General features: G+C 33.1%; 3 protein-coding genes across 11 annotated transcripts in view; 2 read left to right on the top strand and 1 right to left on the bottom strand.

Annotated features, from left to right (window-relative positions):
• The window catches only part of LOC114934598 (uncharacterized), a 99037-nt gene extending 93313 nt beyond the window's left edge, over positions 1-5724 (top strand). For 7 of the 9 annotated variants that reach the window (XM_085488601.1, XM_085488600.1, XM_085488599.1 and 4 more), the window contains 6 exons: positions 145-381; positions 596-1117; positions 1304-1486; positions 2136-2238; positions 2339-2473; positions 3200-5724. In XM_085488601.1, the coding sequence (XP_085344727.1) occupies positions 145-381; positions 596-1117; positions 1304-1486; positions 2136-2238; positions 2339-2473; positions 3200-3312 (1293 nt within the window). In that variant the 3' untranslated portion in view covers positions 3313-5724. Of the gene's footprint in view, positions 1-144; positions 382-595; positions 1118-1303; positions 1487-2135; positions 2239-2338; positions 2474-2848; positions 2924-3199 lie in introns of all 9 variants that reach the window. The other 2 variants (XR_014926089.1, XM_085488606.1) reach the window with 2 other exon arrangements.
• Positions 5725-6244: 520 nt separating this feature from the next.
• LOC114934601 (uncharacterized) lies at positions 6245-9656 on the top strand. The gene is made up of 11 exons (XM_029307278.2): positions 6245-6435; positions 6769-6950; positions 7037-7215; positions 7345-7519; positions 7604-7773; positions 7938-8089; positions 8167-8309; positions 8386-8562; positions 8635-8819; positions 8896-8996; positions 9086-9656. The coding sequence occupies exons 1-11, from the start codon at positions 6309-6311 to the stop codon at positions 9259-9261; spliced, it is 1767 nt and encodes a 588-aa protein (XP_029163111.2). The 5' UTR covers positions 6245-6308; the 3' UTR covers positions 9262-9656.
• Positions 9657-10658: 1002 nt separating this feature from the next.
• Positions 10659-13890, bottom strand: Pak3 (p21 (RAC1) activated kinase 3). Its single transcript, XM_029307250.1, has one exon. The coding sequence runs from the start codon at positions 13682-13684 to the stop codon at positions 12143-12145; it is 1542 nt and encodes a 513-aa protein (XP_029163083.1). The 5' UTR covers positions 13685-13890; the 3' UTR covers positions 10659-12142.
• Positions 13891-16700: the final 2810 nt, after the last annotated feature.

The following is a 16700-nucleotide window of genomic DNA, read 5'->3' as shown; positions in this document are numbered from 1 at the left end:
ACAGATATAAATAATGTTTTTTTTTTGTATAATTTTTTTCAAATGTGATTTTTACTTTCGAGCAATTAATTCTAATTTAAAAAATGGCATCAATTTTTTTGATTTACTACGTGTGTTCTAATATAGAAATCTTTTAACATTTAGAAAGCTCAACTGGGTAGAGTAGTGGAGGAATCACCATCGATCATTCACGCGCAAAGCACGGTTCAACTGTCTGAGCTAGACGACGTTCAGTTCCAAAGAAGCATGTCTCTACCACGCGGTTTTGGTGGACAAAAGCAAAACTCTGCAGGAATACATTACGGACCGGTAGTACCTCCACCACGCGGCGACAGCATGCACGCTCTGAAGAGCATGATGGCGCGACGACATAAAATTAGGGTAAGCTCTAGGTAGCAACGCATCAGGCGATACTTGAAAAACGACGCGATGGAGTTTCGGATCATCCTGTGATGAGCTAAATTTTATTTTCTGCACGTTCAAATATTTATTTTTACGGATATTAGCGTATGATTTTATTTTACCTCGCCCACTGCCATCTCGCTCATTTATTTTTGTTAATCCCGTTTACATTTTTTTTGACATTCAATCGCAGTTCGAAAATCACGACGGCAGTTCCGATAGCACTTTATCGCCGTACACGGACAGCCCTACGTCCAGCTCTTACATACCGATGAGTTCGCCCAACTACTCCACCGCATCATCATACAGCCCGAGCCAGAATCAAAATTATCCGTCGCAAGCGGCGATGGTCATCGCACAGCCTCACTATCCTAATCAGCCTAATCATCCGTTCGGACCACCGTATAGGCAATACGACAAAATTGCGACTCTCGCGGATACCGCAAGCTCTGAATTAACGTCGACGACTAACTCCGGCGTCCATGATGCGCGACCGATCCCTGTCGCAGCCGCAACGACGAATGCAAACAAGTCCGAATCGCCACAATTGTCGCCGGTGTTCAAAAGTGAGGCTGCCAAACAGATTATCAAAGAGATGACGGAGAAGAAAGTGGAGGGTCCGCGACGAAGACAAATACCGCGGGAGAAGAGACGGCACTACACTGTATCTAGTAGTAAACCGGTGCTCGACTTAGAGGATACTTTCTCGAAGATGGTACTTTTTGTTTCATTGAATTTTCGTTTTTCCTTTTTCTCTCTTATTTCCCTATTTTCCACCCTATCGTCTACTTGTATTTTGCTTTGCCTACCTATTACTCATTCTCGATTCATTCATTAAATTATGTTTGTGGCAGTTTTGAAAATTGTTGATTTACTCATAACAAGGATCTCTGATTTTCAGGGCATGGGCAGAGCTAGGGACGATTTGGACATGGAAAGAGCGCTCAGACCCAGAATAAATGCTCCCGATGTAGTGCGTTCGACTTTAAGTCATAAAGAGTTAAAGTATAACGAGAGTACTATAGATCAGCTATTAGGCACACCCAACAAAATTGTCATCCCCGAGAGATATATTCCCGAACAGGTACAACATTAATTTCTTTGAACCGAGACATTGTTATATATAAAAAAAGTTATTTAATTATACTCGTGTTTTAACAATTAAAAGTTAGAAAAATTATATTGTAAGAAATTTATAATACCTATACTTCTAAAAAAAAAGAATAAATTAAGACTCGAGACATCCTCGATTAATATTTTTTGACAGAAATCAGCTGATGACTGTCAAAACTGTTAATCGAGTTTAAAGTATTGTAACATATTATTTAAAACATTCTATTTTAATTTTTATAACATATTATTATTTCAAAATTAAAAATTAGAAAATTTTCGCTTTATTAATATTTTTTCACGGAAATCAATTTATTAAAAATGTTAATTTCCTAATTAAATCTTAAAATAATATAGATTAAAATAATATATTTAAAAAATTAAAATAATAATATGTTTTAAATAATATGTTATAATACTTTAAATTTCATTTATTATTTTGAGTTATTAGCTGATTTATGTCAAAAAATATTAATCGAGAATAAGGCATTATAACATATTATTTAAAACATATTGCTATTTTAATTTTGTAACAAATTATTTTAAAATTTAATTAGAAAATTAATGCTTTATTAATATTTTTGACAAGTTTATACTGACATATATACTTATTAATCATTCAGACGCCGGAGCTAACAGCGGAAGAACAGGAGCAGCGTTTAAAGAAGGCGGAAGCGATCAGAAAAATGCTCTCTGAAACGACCGTAACTGCACCGGAAGGAGGTGGTACGTAATATCCCTTTTTTTGTTCTTATAATTATCTCTATTTTTTTACCATTAAATATAAAATATACCTTTCTAAATTGTACATCATGTATGATTTTAGACGATGATTCTAATGTAGAAAAATCAGATACATTGAAACGAAAAGTAGTGGAAGAAAAGCGACAGAGGGAACACATTCTTCAGCTTAATCAAATATTGGCGAAGCAAGTGATGGAGAAAAGTAAAATGGTAGCAGGTACGTCGATATAGCATATCGTAATTTTCGCATGATTTTTATCGTTTATACGTAGAGCTATGGCAGCATGTTCGTTTTGTTTAGCTTTCAAGGAATGAAGAAGAGTCTTTTATGTTTTTTTTTTATATTACGAGTACGATAATTTATTGCTTACAGAAGCATTTTGCTGAATTTTTCAATTTTCATTCGATAGTTCAAGCAATTTACATTATATTGTTCCGATCACGTCTTTTTTCTCACAGACGCGGGCGCGCATGTTTTATTTGAATTTTACGGCGGAATTTTATGATATTTTTTATGGCTTTTCAACAACGACAAATATATATAGTGTTGTCTTAGAGAGTGTTGTTTGGATTGTTTTGTGCTTGTGTATAGGTAACCAGGCACACTGACTGACATGCTTACTACATCCCCCGCTATAGGACACGCACGACATATTATCATTTTCAGGTTTGTTTATCACATTTTTCATTTTTTTTGTCTTTTTCTTCTGTTTTTTTCCCTAATCAAGCTATACAAATACAATCGCAATTTTATGTTTCTGCCAATATACGTTTATTGAAGTGAAGCTGATGTATTGCACAAATAATTTATAGAAATATAATAAAAATGGTGAAAAACAAAATAAAAATAAATGAAATAGCTAAAAAAAACTTAGCTTCATTTTTAATAAAAGTTTAATACTAGATTTTCGTGATTGATCCATCATGTCTTATTCATCGACAGTGAAAGCTCTGGCAACGCTTCCTCTGAAAACTGAATCGAGCTTAGATGATGAGGATCTTTCGCCTGTGGCTTCTTTACCACTTTATCAGCAAAGGGAAAACTATTATTCGTAAGCATCATTCCAAGAGCACAAGTGACCCTACTGCCAATACAAAGAAGAAAGAAGAAAGAAAACACACGAAAGAAACACGAAGAAATCTTTTTCCAAGGATTTAATTCAAAAGCGTGCGAAAGTTTGCGCTTGCAATATAATAAGGAAAAAGTGCTTTTTATTTGCGTCGAGTGCAATTGTAAATAATCACCGACTAAGTAAAGCGATAATAAATAGCTGTCATGTTTGTTAACGATAAGGATTCGTAATAAATCTATTACACACGTATGAAGAAAAATGTTAATTAATTTAAGCGCAGACGGCGACTGCGCGTGATCGAGAGAATGGTTGTTATCAGACTGAATATTTCTCATAAAATTCTCACTTAAACGCTAAATTTACTAGCGTTGCGATTTATTATCATTTTTTTAGCAATTACTGACATTCAGCACTTAAATAAGCATTTTACTCGCGGAATGACAGAGTTTATCCGCGTGACAAATTACCGGATAATTATGTCCGACTTTGGGAAACTTTTTATCGCGTCTCTTCGCAATTGAAAGTTCTTTTTCAAAAGTTTTCAAATTGATATGCATATACTTATAAGTAAGTAATAAGACTATATATATTCTCGACTGAGAGAGAGAATCTGATTTGGATACCCTTATTCGTATATATCTCGTTTTACGTATGTACAATCATTTTCACGATTTTCACGAACTTTTATATTGACGAAAGCGAGCGACAAAATTGCGTACCGTCACCAAAGCCTGAAGTTAGTACCTTTAGATTTATATATAATGGCGCGACAGAGGCTCTTTATTTTAGCGATGATATCGATTCGTGCGTACAAATCGAAAAAGGAAGATAAAAGGGAGTTGTATGACTTATATATAACTACTAAAATATCTCTCAAAAGCGCTGAAATATCGAACCTCTCCTAGACTTTATTCGCCGAACTCGATGGGACAACGGCGCCAATCGTGAAAATTACCGTGTAATTATAGATTGTGTAATTAGATTTTAAGGAACGCATGATATATATATATATATACATACGCTTCTAAAGCGCCCGTTACATAGATATATTATATACGATTTTTCACGGGTCATTGTAGCATGGCATATTAATGTTCAGAGCAGTCGTATAACAGTCGTAACGAGTGCCAAATTTCTCTCATGATGGCGAGCAACAACGAGCGATTGAACAATCGTCAATTAAAAAAAATCGCCACGGTATTGACTGAACGAAATATGTATATTGCAAGCCGAGGCAATATACAGCGTTTAATATAAAAATAAAACTCGCGAAAAAAACGATTGTACGCGATTAGTACTTTTTGTCAACATATATTGATATACTTTGTCAATATCATTCTCTTTTTATAATTTCTATTTCGTATCGGTATTATCAAGTCGAATTTAATCCCCCTTGGGCCTACATCTCATGGATTAATCTCGTGGATTAGTAAATGCAATTTTGGGACCCACAGTCCGAAATATTTCAAAATATAGGTATATAGAAATGAGAAAGACTTTTTAAAAAGCGTTTTCGGCTAATCTAAATTTCGAATTATTGAACTTTCGACTGGCGTAGAAAAGTAGAAATTTATACATTTTTTAATATATTCTCTTAAATATATATATACAACATATATATTCCTTTATCGAAAAAAAAATTATTCTTTAGTCGTGTGCGCGCGCGCGCAAACAAATTCGTCACGAAAGAGTCATCGCAGTAGCCGGAAAATCATGATGATGAAATCAATACAATATATATGTGTAATTTCGTAGAAATGATATAGAGAAATAATTGAGACTGACCTTGAGATCCTATCCGATGCTGTAGGGATGATTTCTGATTCTTGCGTGTCCTGCGAAGTGGCGCGAATTTACACCGCAGAGAATCCCAAGCACAAGTTTTTATATGACGATAATCTATCGCGCCCGATGCACCGTTGTCGCTGTATAGCACTTGTTTGCAACTTTACAAACGCGCATCTAATGTAAATAATCGTGCACAATGTAACGCGAGATGCACACTCTCGATAGAACTTGGAAAAATGCACTCTCAACTTCCTCTTGTGTGAGGACGTGCGACACGATTTGCAAGAGTCCGCCATCGCGTCTTCGAGAATCGCAAGCGCGCGTCAGATCGATAGTATCGATACGGTCGCGCGCGACGACTATCGATAGTATCGCTGCAATCGCGCGCGCGCCTGCATTTTTATTTGAAAATATACTTCGTACTTCTTCCCGCTCCGTGTAAAATCCTCTGCAAATATGTTACATTATACGTTACATCGCGTGAGACACTCGAATATATTGATAAGCGATTGATACTATTGAAGAAACACTATGCGAAAATTAATCACAAGAGAAAAAACTGTTATTGTTATAATGATGAAATAAAAATCATACCGCAAAAAGCGAAGTCATTTTATATTTAATTCCCCTCATCGTGATGACAAATTATAAATAGTCTTTGATTAATTAAGCTTAAAATTTCATGGAATATTTTTTTAAACGCAAGTGAATTGAAATAAATTAATCAATTGACAGTTTAATTAGTCTTAATACAGATTTCGCTAAGAAAAATAATTAAAATATTTGCGCGCTACTTTACACTACATATGTACTAAAATTCATTAATTTCTTTTTCTAAATTAAATTTTCCATATATTTTATAATAAATTTACGATATACATTTAAATATTTAATTTAGTTGAAACTTTTATGTTATTCATCATATATAAACATGTTTTTCTCTTTAAAAAAACCAAATACTTATTATTAACACCAAAAGTCGCTGAAAAAATATTTTATAAATAAATTTTATCAATGAAACCTACAAATATATCTATAATGAATGCTTCAGAGATCAGCAACCAGACATGGATGAATATATGCATATGTCTAAAAAAGGTCAAACAGGTCAAAAAAGTTGGAGGTCGTAAAGATAGATCTCAATTCTCTGACTTGATCAGGCTCGACGTTGCTGGTCGCTGGATGTGAAAAATGGCGCATATTATAAGATCGAAATTTATGCTCTTGTCATTGAAATATGCTAATCGTGTCGCGCCGCGTATATTCGCGCCCTTAAAATATCAACGATTATGTTTCCACACCAGTGGGATTCTCGACGGTATGATATTTATTCAGGAACGACGACTATTTTCCTACAATGTCAATCTCGATTTAAAGGTTACCTCGCTCAAAAAACATACATTTTAATAACAAAATCTGTGAGAAATAAAAAGTTGTCCCGTTCGTGACATACATGCAAAAAAAAAATGAAAAATATGAAAAATATATTTACGATACAATATTTCGTATAAATCTTTTATAGTGCTTGGTATAAATAAATCTTTCTCTGCACTCTTGATTATGCAATCAAATATTTATACATATTGTTAAAGATATCTGTTTCTACGTTTTTACAATAACACATTGACAAAAAGAGGTATTTTCCTTTCAGTGAAGGGAAAAGAACTACTAATGCCTTCTTTATCACCTACTATGGAATCTGGTACTATAGTGAAATGGTTTAAAAAAGAAGGCGATGCTATTAATCCTGGTGATGCTATTGCGGATATTCAGACTGACAAAGCTATTGTCACAATGGAAGTTGACGACGAAGGTGTATTAGCTAAAATAATTGTAAGTCAAGTCACTCAATTACAGTAACAGATAAATCATGTTGAAGGAAATTGTGTACAAAATTATATGAAATATATATTGTTCAGATACCTGAAGGAACAAAGAATATCAAGGTAGGAACTCTGATAGCTCTCACTGTTGAAGCTGACGAAGATTGGAAAACAGTGGAAATACCAGACAAGTCGGTGGAAACCCCTCCAGCAGCAGCAGCAGCTCCTGTTGGAACCCCAGCTATTGGAAAAGTTGAACCACCACCACCTGGCCAGTATGATCTGTTAATAAACACATTAGATTATAATCTCTTTAAAAGATAATGTTGAAATCATGCTTACATTTTTATATGCTTGGAAGTTATAACATCAAACTGCTATTGAATTGTTCATCTAATTTTCAGGCAAAACATTCCTATGCCTGCCCTTTCACCGACTATGACAACAGGTACAATCGTGAAATGGCTGAAGAAAGAAGGTGACGAAATACAACCAGGCGATGCATTAGCAGATATACAGACAGATAAAGCCATCATGACTTTTGAATTAGAGGAAGAAGGAGTACTTGCGAAAATTCTTGTATGTATTAAATTTTTTTATATTACATGATGTACAATTTTACAAATAATATTTTTAAATTGTTTCTTAAACTTTGTTTATTAGGTTCCAGAAGGATCTGAAGTAAAAATAGGACAATTGATAGCTGTTACAGTTGAGAAAGGAATGGATTGGAAACAGGCTGTAATCCCAACATCGACTGTAGCAGATACACCTGTGACATCAAGTTCCGCTCAACCAACTGCAGCAGTAGATGCAAAATCATCAAGTGGGCAGTATGTATATTTGATTTCTTTTGTTATTTTATGTAGTTAAATTATTTTTACTTCTCCATCATTTTCAAATACAATTTATTTACAAATATATATCATTTATATACATATATACAAATAAAAAAAGCTTTATATTTATGTATAATTATTTAATGTATATCATATAGAGTGTATGGTTTAGCGGTGAAAAGATTGCTGGAGGAATATGGTCTGAATTCAGATTCAATCAAAGGTACTGGACGTACAAATCGTATATTGAAAAGCGACATTCTTGCATACATTCAGGCACACAATGTTAAAAGAGTTCCACCTAAATCCGGTAAATAACGTTACGTATATCTCAAATGCTATCCTTTTTGAAATAACAGTTTTTATTTTATCGCTATTTTTTTCCAGCATCGACTCCAACAAAGACTGATCAAGCACATCCTCCTAGTCTAACAACAACGTCTGTCCCACCTGGTCAACCATCTCCATACAAAGATATCGAAATATCCAATATTCGTGCAGTTATCGCTAAACGTATTGGCGAATCAAAAGTATAGTATTTCTAACATTTTTAATAAAATTGAATTATTTCATATTTAAGTTAATTAAGCAATTTTTCTCTTTTAGAGAAATATACCACATTCTTATGCAAATATAGACATAACTATCGACAAGTTGATCGAGCTTCGTGGAAAACTAAAGACGGAGGACATAAATGTATCAGTTAATGACTTTGTTACTAAGGCTGTCGCTCATGCGCTTCTTGAGTGTCCTGATATAAATACGATATATGAAAATGGACAAGTTAGTACGATTCATTTGTAATATAATCGCGTAAATGTGTAATTCAATTACAATATAAATGACTATAATTAGGTTGTTCGAGTTCCAAAGGTGGACGTATGTGTAGCGGTCGCAATACCAGGTGGTCTTATTACACCAATAGTATTCGATACGGCTACTAAAAGCTTAGAAGATATCTCTAAAAATATTCGAGAATTAGCCATAAAAGCAAAAAACGGACAGCTCAAACCACACGAATTTCAAGGAGGAACATTCTCGTAAGTCAATCAAAAATATGTAAAAAAAATTAAAAAGTGGTTTTTGTGATAATAATAAGTGAATTTTATAATGCAGGATTTCGAATTTGGGAATGTTTGGTATCAAGGAATTTTCAGCCGTTATTAATCCTCCACAAACCGCTATTCTTGCTGTAGGCTCGGGACGCGAAGAGCTGGGTAATTTTTTTTTTTTTTTTTTTTTGACAAAAAATATGTGTGTGCAACATATTTTCTCTTTTAAAACTAATAATATGTTCATCTTGTAGACTCTTCGTTAGCAAAGGTAACGAAAATGACAGTGAAACTATCTTATGATAGAAGAGCCATCGATGAGGATCAAGCAGCTAATTTTCTGGCTATTGTGAAAGCAATGTTGGAAGATCCAGCTTTTCTAGTGGCTGGTAAGACACAGGCATCGAGGTATAAACGTGAAGCGTACTAATTGTTTTTAATATAATAATTGAAAGTGTTTATTGCAAAAACAGCTTGTTTTCTTGCTTGGATCGAAAGAATGAAATATTGTTTTTATGTAACAATGTCATTGCACTTTTTAAAAAATGGAGATTTGAATAAAAAGGTGAAGCTCAATATTAATTTATACGATTGCATAATGTATATAGTTGTTGGCTGTTTTTGAAATAAAAGAACTAGTGAACATCAGTTATATTTTTCGCACAATGCTAAATATAAAAAGCTCGATTTATATGTAAACATATTGCAAATAATATTATTTATTGTTATCAAACTTTGTGTGACCTAAAGGTATAATTTATACATTTATACTGCCAAAAACAAATAATTAGAACAGTCAATATTTTATGAATATATTCTCACATTTATGGTGTTTATTATTTAATAGTGAAAACAAATTATTAGATATTAATTTCTTTTAAGAGATTATATCTAAACATTCATTATTTTACAATCCAACAAATGGTTAAATTACTTGAGATTAATATCAAAAGATTTAAATAGTAAAAAATAAGAATATTTATTTTATCTGTTGTATTTAGATCTTTGTAAATAGAGCATTATATATGTTCTGTCTTTTGTAAATATTTGCAAATTACTTATGTGATATATAACATATGAGAATCGTATATAAATATGTACACAACAATTTCCCTGTCAATGTTATTAAATATGAATACCTTTATTATAATTACTATGTTTAAAAAATTCATATCCAGAAACTTAAAAACAAAATTGTTGGATAAAGCATATAGTATTTTTAAATGATTAATTTATTAATTTTATGTGTATATATACGTGTGTGTGTGTATATATACAATATAAAATAAAAGGCTGATTTGTATGTAATCTGAGGATTTAAAAATAGAATTTTAATATAACTTAAAGATGAATAAAAGTCATAAATTTACACATCTTGTAAATAAAGTATTTATTGCCTAAGGTCTAGGATATATGATATATATTGGTGAACATTAATTTTTTTCCTAATACATAAAACAATAGTATGAATTTTGTACAAATATTTAATTTTTGTTATATATATATATGTATATATATATAATTATAACATCGTATTTTATTATCATTGGTAATAATATTTTTATAATGTGTCTCTTACATACTAGTTAAAATCATATGCGTTTGATAAGGCACAAATGTTCGAATATTATAGAATACTCTACAATACATTCTTGGTATTTTATTTAAACTTTTTAAATATTTTTCTCAAAATTTAAAATATATATGTGTGATATATATGCATATATATATATATCACACATATGTATGTGATATATATGCATATATATATCACACACATATATTATATAGGATATATCCTATAAAAATTAAAATAACAAACGATAATGTATTCCTTATTGAAAATCGTGCAAACGATTATAATACTATTTAAATATATTTGCTTATCAGCACATGTTATTTTTTAACTCCACAGTTCGCAAACAGTGTGTTTGGCCGATCATATTATATAACATTTAGCAATTGTACCTTAAACTGTTGTCTTACAATTTGATATTTTCAGCATATGATAATTTTTCATAACATAATTTTTACGGTATTTGTGTTGTAGAGCACAAAAAGTATAGTATAGTATAACTTAACTTTCCTGCTTATCACAGTCGTGTGATTTTATGTATACTTGATATTACTGCTCGAATTTTTTGTCTTAAATATCTATACATTCATTCTTTAGAGTAGTCCTATCATTTACGTATCCATTGTATTACAAAAATTTTTGTAGAACATTAATTTATATACATATCGATTATAAAACAGCTATATGAATACAATATTTGGTTGAGCAATATTGCGCTCTTACACATATAAAAGTTTTCAAAAAGAATATATGTTATAAAAGTAGAGGTAAAATCTTACAAAATTATGTATCTCAATCTTACAAGAGTACATTGTACAATGCTTGTTGTGTCACATTCAATTCATAATACTTTTTAGACATTATTTGTCTCATAATATTAAACAACGTTGCTCAGTTCCACACTCGGAATTTTTGTTAATGTAATTTCATACACAATGAATAATGATTTCTCCATATAAATGATAACGAAAGTTTGTTTTCATTTTTGCTTTTTTTTACAAAAGCAAGGCTAAAGTTTAATATTTTATTTGCTCTGACAACAGAGATAATATAACTGTTTCTAATATTGTCTTCCTTGTTACATATATCTTTTTAGTATTTCTGTTTCCACAATGATCTATAAGTACAGTTTTAAGAAAGAAAATTATAAAATTCTGAAACATCATGCAATCGATGCTAAAAATACAATATTTTAAATGTATATATTTCACTCATGTCTACAAAGATGTAAAAATTTGTATTCTATTCACAATTATTTGCAACTAGAATATTGCTATTATTGTTTTGATAATATTGAATTTGTAATATAGTACATTATATTGAGCGAAAATATCCGAATAAAACCTTAAATTGTAATAAATTGTGTATATTGCACATAACAAGATAGACGACTCTTATTTTAAAAATAAAAATTGAAAATAAATCTATCCACATACTATTTTGCAATAATTATAATGTAATTAAGTAATAAAAGTGAAGAATAACTTATTAGATTCTTTTTCGAAAAAAATAATGACTTATTAAAATGACTGTCAAAAGTGCACTATATGCTTTAGTTTCACAAATTAGTACAGCAGAGTAAAAATGACGGCAGTCAAATAAGCTTAAAATCAATGATTAAAATCGAATAACAATCATAAAATACTTTCTTTTTAGCCTTTGATCTAATATACAAACAGGGATGGAGCATGAGGCAGTATTATGAGTGCGACAAGTTTGAATTCTATAGAAATACTTAATGGAACGCTTTCTGAAGAATTTTCTGTGCTGCACGAATCAATGGAGTGAGCGTAGACAACTCCGCACAGTTTTCTAGGAATGGATGAGAAAGTAATTGGTCGGCAGTTGCTCTCTCATCGACTTCAACTGCGAGACACCTCTCTAGAAAATTTTGAAACATTGGACTGAGATTATCCCATCTTGGAATGGATGGTTTACCGATGGCAGCAATCAAATACAACGCTCTCAATGGTGTTTCCTTCATGTAAGGTGGTTCCCCTTCTATCATTTCGATAGCCATTATACCTAGTGACCAGATATCCACTTTCTTGCCGTACTGTTTTCTCGTGACAACTTCTGGTGCCATCCAGTACGGAGTGCCGACCATAGTCTGTCGTTTCTCATCGCCATCGATGTTAGCACAAAAGCCAAAGTCTGTAACTTTCACAGCACCGTCCATTCCCAACAGCACATTGTCCGATTTAATATCCCTGTGGATGATACCTCTGGTATGCAGGAAGCTTATCGCCTTGAGAACCTCTCTGCAAACCGCTGCAATTTGAACCTCCTTCATCACAGTCTCGGTGACCACATCTGTGAGCGGTCCACCTTCCAGCAACTCCATAACTACCCAAAGGTGCTCGTCGACGAGATAGGCGTCGAGGAAGTTCACCAAGTTCGGATGATGAAACTCCTTGAGAATTTGGATCTCGGTCAGTATCAATTCCTTCTTCGGCTGCTTGGACAAATCTATATCCTTGATGGCTACTTTCCGCTCGTGTTGAAGATCGGTAGCTATAAACACCGTGCCCGAAGCACCGACGCCCACCTCCTTGATTCTCTGAAAGCGCAAGTAGGGATCCCCGCTTTGACAGATGGTCCTGAGCTCCTCGTACACCTGTTCGTCGCTTCGTCTCGCTCCGATGCACTCGGTCTTCCTACGCAGGACAGGACTCTCCTCGACTATGCTCGAGCTCACGTCCTTCTCCGGAGACAAGTCGTCATCGATCTGGTACACGCTCAGATCCTCCAAGATCTCCGTGAGGGTCTTCTCAACTCGATCGTTGCATTTGCGAGGCGCCGGTTTCGGCGGCGGTTTCGGAGGTTTGTTGACTTTTGGCGGCAACTCTGGTAATCTTCGCGAGGACTCCCTGGAGACTCTCTCCGGGATCGAGTCGTCGTCGTCCGAGGTGTCCGAGCGATACTTGTTCTTCGTAAGGATGTTGTCGATCGCCTGCGACTCCTCCTCGATCAAGTCCTGCGTGACGAAGGGCTTGAAGACCTCCTGATCCTGCGGCTTACGCTTGATCGAATAATTGTAGAACTTGATCGCCTGGAGCGCGGCATCCGGGTGCTCGTCCTGCTCCGACTTGGAGATCTGCGTGTTCAGCAAACGTATCCACGGATCCGGCAGACCCTCCAGCTGACCGGTCTCCGCGTTCTTGCTCACGTGGAACTTGTGCGAGACGTTGGTAGGCAGGCCGATCTCCGCGGCCACGGTGTCCGCGGCGGGACCGCTCCTCTTCTTCGAGAAGAGCTTCGTCAGGCTGAGACTCATCCTCGCCCTCTTGCAACTTGCCCTCCGTGCTTATCCGCTTCTCGATTCTGCGAGGTGAAGAAAGGAAAAAAGGCTGGTTTAATATTTTCGTTTTCGTGCTAACTGATTCCCATATCGTCGATTTTCACGCCCGAGATTGCACGCCGGAGCATTATTGGAACCCATCCAGTCGAAACGTGTCGTCTTTCGTCATTCTTCGGTTGGTATCGCGAGAAATAATCGCAAGCGAGAAAAATCGATTACTCGCGCGCTCTCGATAGTTTGAATTTTTGAATATTCGTAGGCGCGTGAAGATACCTATGTTACGAAAATGTTCTTTTTCCCCGTGGATAATGTAATAAGAAATCTAGAGATAAATGGGAAAAGACATATTTCGGTCAGAAATCTTTCCGATCAGTTTCGTAATAGGTGCCCAGGAACGGGTAAGAATTTATTTATATTATTGCAAGATTGTATTTTCTTTAATTGCAGAAGGTTAAACAACTGCTTAACGTACATTAAAATGTACTATTTCATTCACACTACTAAATTGAATTGATAGCATAAATCGAGATCATATGTTTTTGACATTTAATATTCTTGATTAGGGTTGGGTAAGAACCAAGTTAATTGAAGTTTAAAGAAAGTTAAAAAGTTGATAACTTTTAACTTAGCTTCGTTCATTATAAGTTATAAATGTAATATTTCTAAATTAAAGCATTATTAATTTTTATGTTCATTTGTCATTAATTGTAATTACCAAAAAATATATTTCTATACAAAAATCAAAATTTCTTTATTATTTGTTATTATACATTTTAAAAGAATTAAGAAATTGTTCGAAAACCGAACGTGCAACACTTGCAGATAAAAATCATTAGAATATTTCATGCAGTATTAGCATGCAACATGCATCATGCGTATAATTTATTCTATACTATTAAATTGTAACATGCGTACTTTCACATTATATTAAAATAGCCGCAAGGGTATACGGATATCTCGCGCTTGCGAAAAATAAGCGCTTACGTTAAATATTATCATAATAAACAGTAAAGACCGCGGTCGCGCGAGAGGTGATAAAAATTGTTCTGTTAATAACAAAAATGCCGTGTCGATCTAGCAATAAACAATCACACTATATGTTCTTTCGCCCTCAACCTAACGATAGAATAATAGAAATGTTCGCGAACATTTTCGAAAAATAGGGACTATATAAGCCTCCTCTCAAGAGGCCGCGGCGCTCTTTCCAATTTTAATTCTGTGCGGTCTGAATAATTGTATTTTTTTTGTGTTAGTAGTGTTAATATATTTAGTATTCACGATACGTGTGTGTTGAGTGCAGTGCTTTTCTGTCGTCCCGCTTCCGATCTCCCTATTCTGCTTTCCGTCGCGCACACAAATAAAATTCTAATTTAATATAAATATGTTTTTAAATTTTTGTTTATGCAACTTTTAACTTACTATATAAATTAATTTTAATTAACTTACCTAATCCTATATATTATCTTACAAATATCTAAAAAACACAGCTATAATACACTCTTATATGATGAAAATATATTAGGTTTTTCTCTATAATATATCTTTTTATATACATAATAATATATCTTTATATATCCATGATTTGAAATTTAAAAATGCATCTCTTATCAGTTTGCTTAATTTGTTAAAATGTAGAATAAGTTCGCAAGTATATCCATTAATATCGTTATATGTTTATACACGATACAAATTTATTCGGTTAACCCTTTCTCTTTTTGTATCTCGACATCACACAGTCAAAATATGCTAATTCGCGATTTATTTCAATATATTATCCCGTAACAAAATGTTTAATTCACGCGGGAAATAATACATAGTCGATCTTCTCTTATGATCAAGTTGCATTATAGATATATAGAATATAATAACTCGAATGAATGAATATGATTATAAGGGTGGAATTAGATTTTATGTATAATCGCATCTCTTATTTATCTTTATAAAGTATAGTCGCTATAGCAAACTTGAACTTTTTCTTCCTCTGTTATATTTCTTATAATAAATAGAGAATCAACAATCTCGAATACTTTTTAACAAATATTTGACAAATATTAAGTTGAACATTTTCAAATTAGCTTTTTATCTATTTTTATATCTATATTTTTTATATCTATTTTTTCAGTATACATTTACAATGAATAATGATCGACTTGAAGGCAAAAAAAATTTGTTGCAATATTTTGTAAGAGGAAAAATGACATTAATATCCGAGATTTATTATAGTGAGTATTGGTACTGAACAATAGTTTTCCTTCTTTATTCTTACCTTTTGGCCTATGTTAATCTTGAACGTTCTCTGACATTAAACACTATGCAGTGACGTAGAATAGGTCATTGGCGTATGCATATGTATTCATCCGTCTCATTCCTGTCCTTATCATATAATTTATTGTTAGATAGTGTTTAAACAAGATAATGAATAAAACACGTGGCATAAATGACGTAATTGATCTTGAAACGAGTAAGCTAAAAAAGCCATCGAAAAGAGAAAGTTTGTCAATTTCATAATCAATTATACATTGCGAAATTATATTGTAAAAATATTTCCGAAAGAGAGAGAAAGGAAGGAGGGATAAGAGCAAAGTTGAGAATCTTAAAGGATGTAATTCTTTCTTCAATAACTATATGTATATATACGTATATGATTCCCCTTCTGTATCTTCGATAATTACGCGACTGTGCGATTTCGCGTACGTTTTGCATTAATTTATAATGTCGGATTTTTGCATGTTCTTATTAAGCACGAAGGTCGGAGACTGTATATTCGCATAATTACGTGCGATTCATTTATATGAATCACATATATTTCCGTCGGGGTGAAGAGAAGAAAAGAAAAAAGGCTATCTAGTATCTCACAATTTTAGTTTGAACGATTAGAAATTATAAATAAAGATAACATTTTTTTTGTAATATTTTACTAAGTAAAATGCTCTTTTTTTGTGTGCGATAAATGACTGATATAAAACTGATGCAATAAAATTATTTACTGCTG

This window comes from Nylanderia fulva, unplaced genomic scaffold (assembly GCF_048542155.1).
Source record: "Nylanderia fulva isolate GAGA-0341 unplaced genomic scaffold, ASM4854215v1 Scaffold7, whole genome shotgun sequence".
NCBI classification, from domain to species: domain Eukaryota; kingdom Metazoa; phylum Arthropoda; class Insecta; order Hymenoptera; family Formicidae; genus Nylanderia; species Nylanderia fulva.
This window is presented reverse-complemented; position numbering and strand designations above follow the sequence as displayed.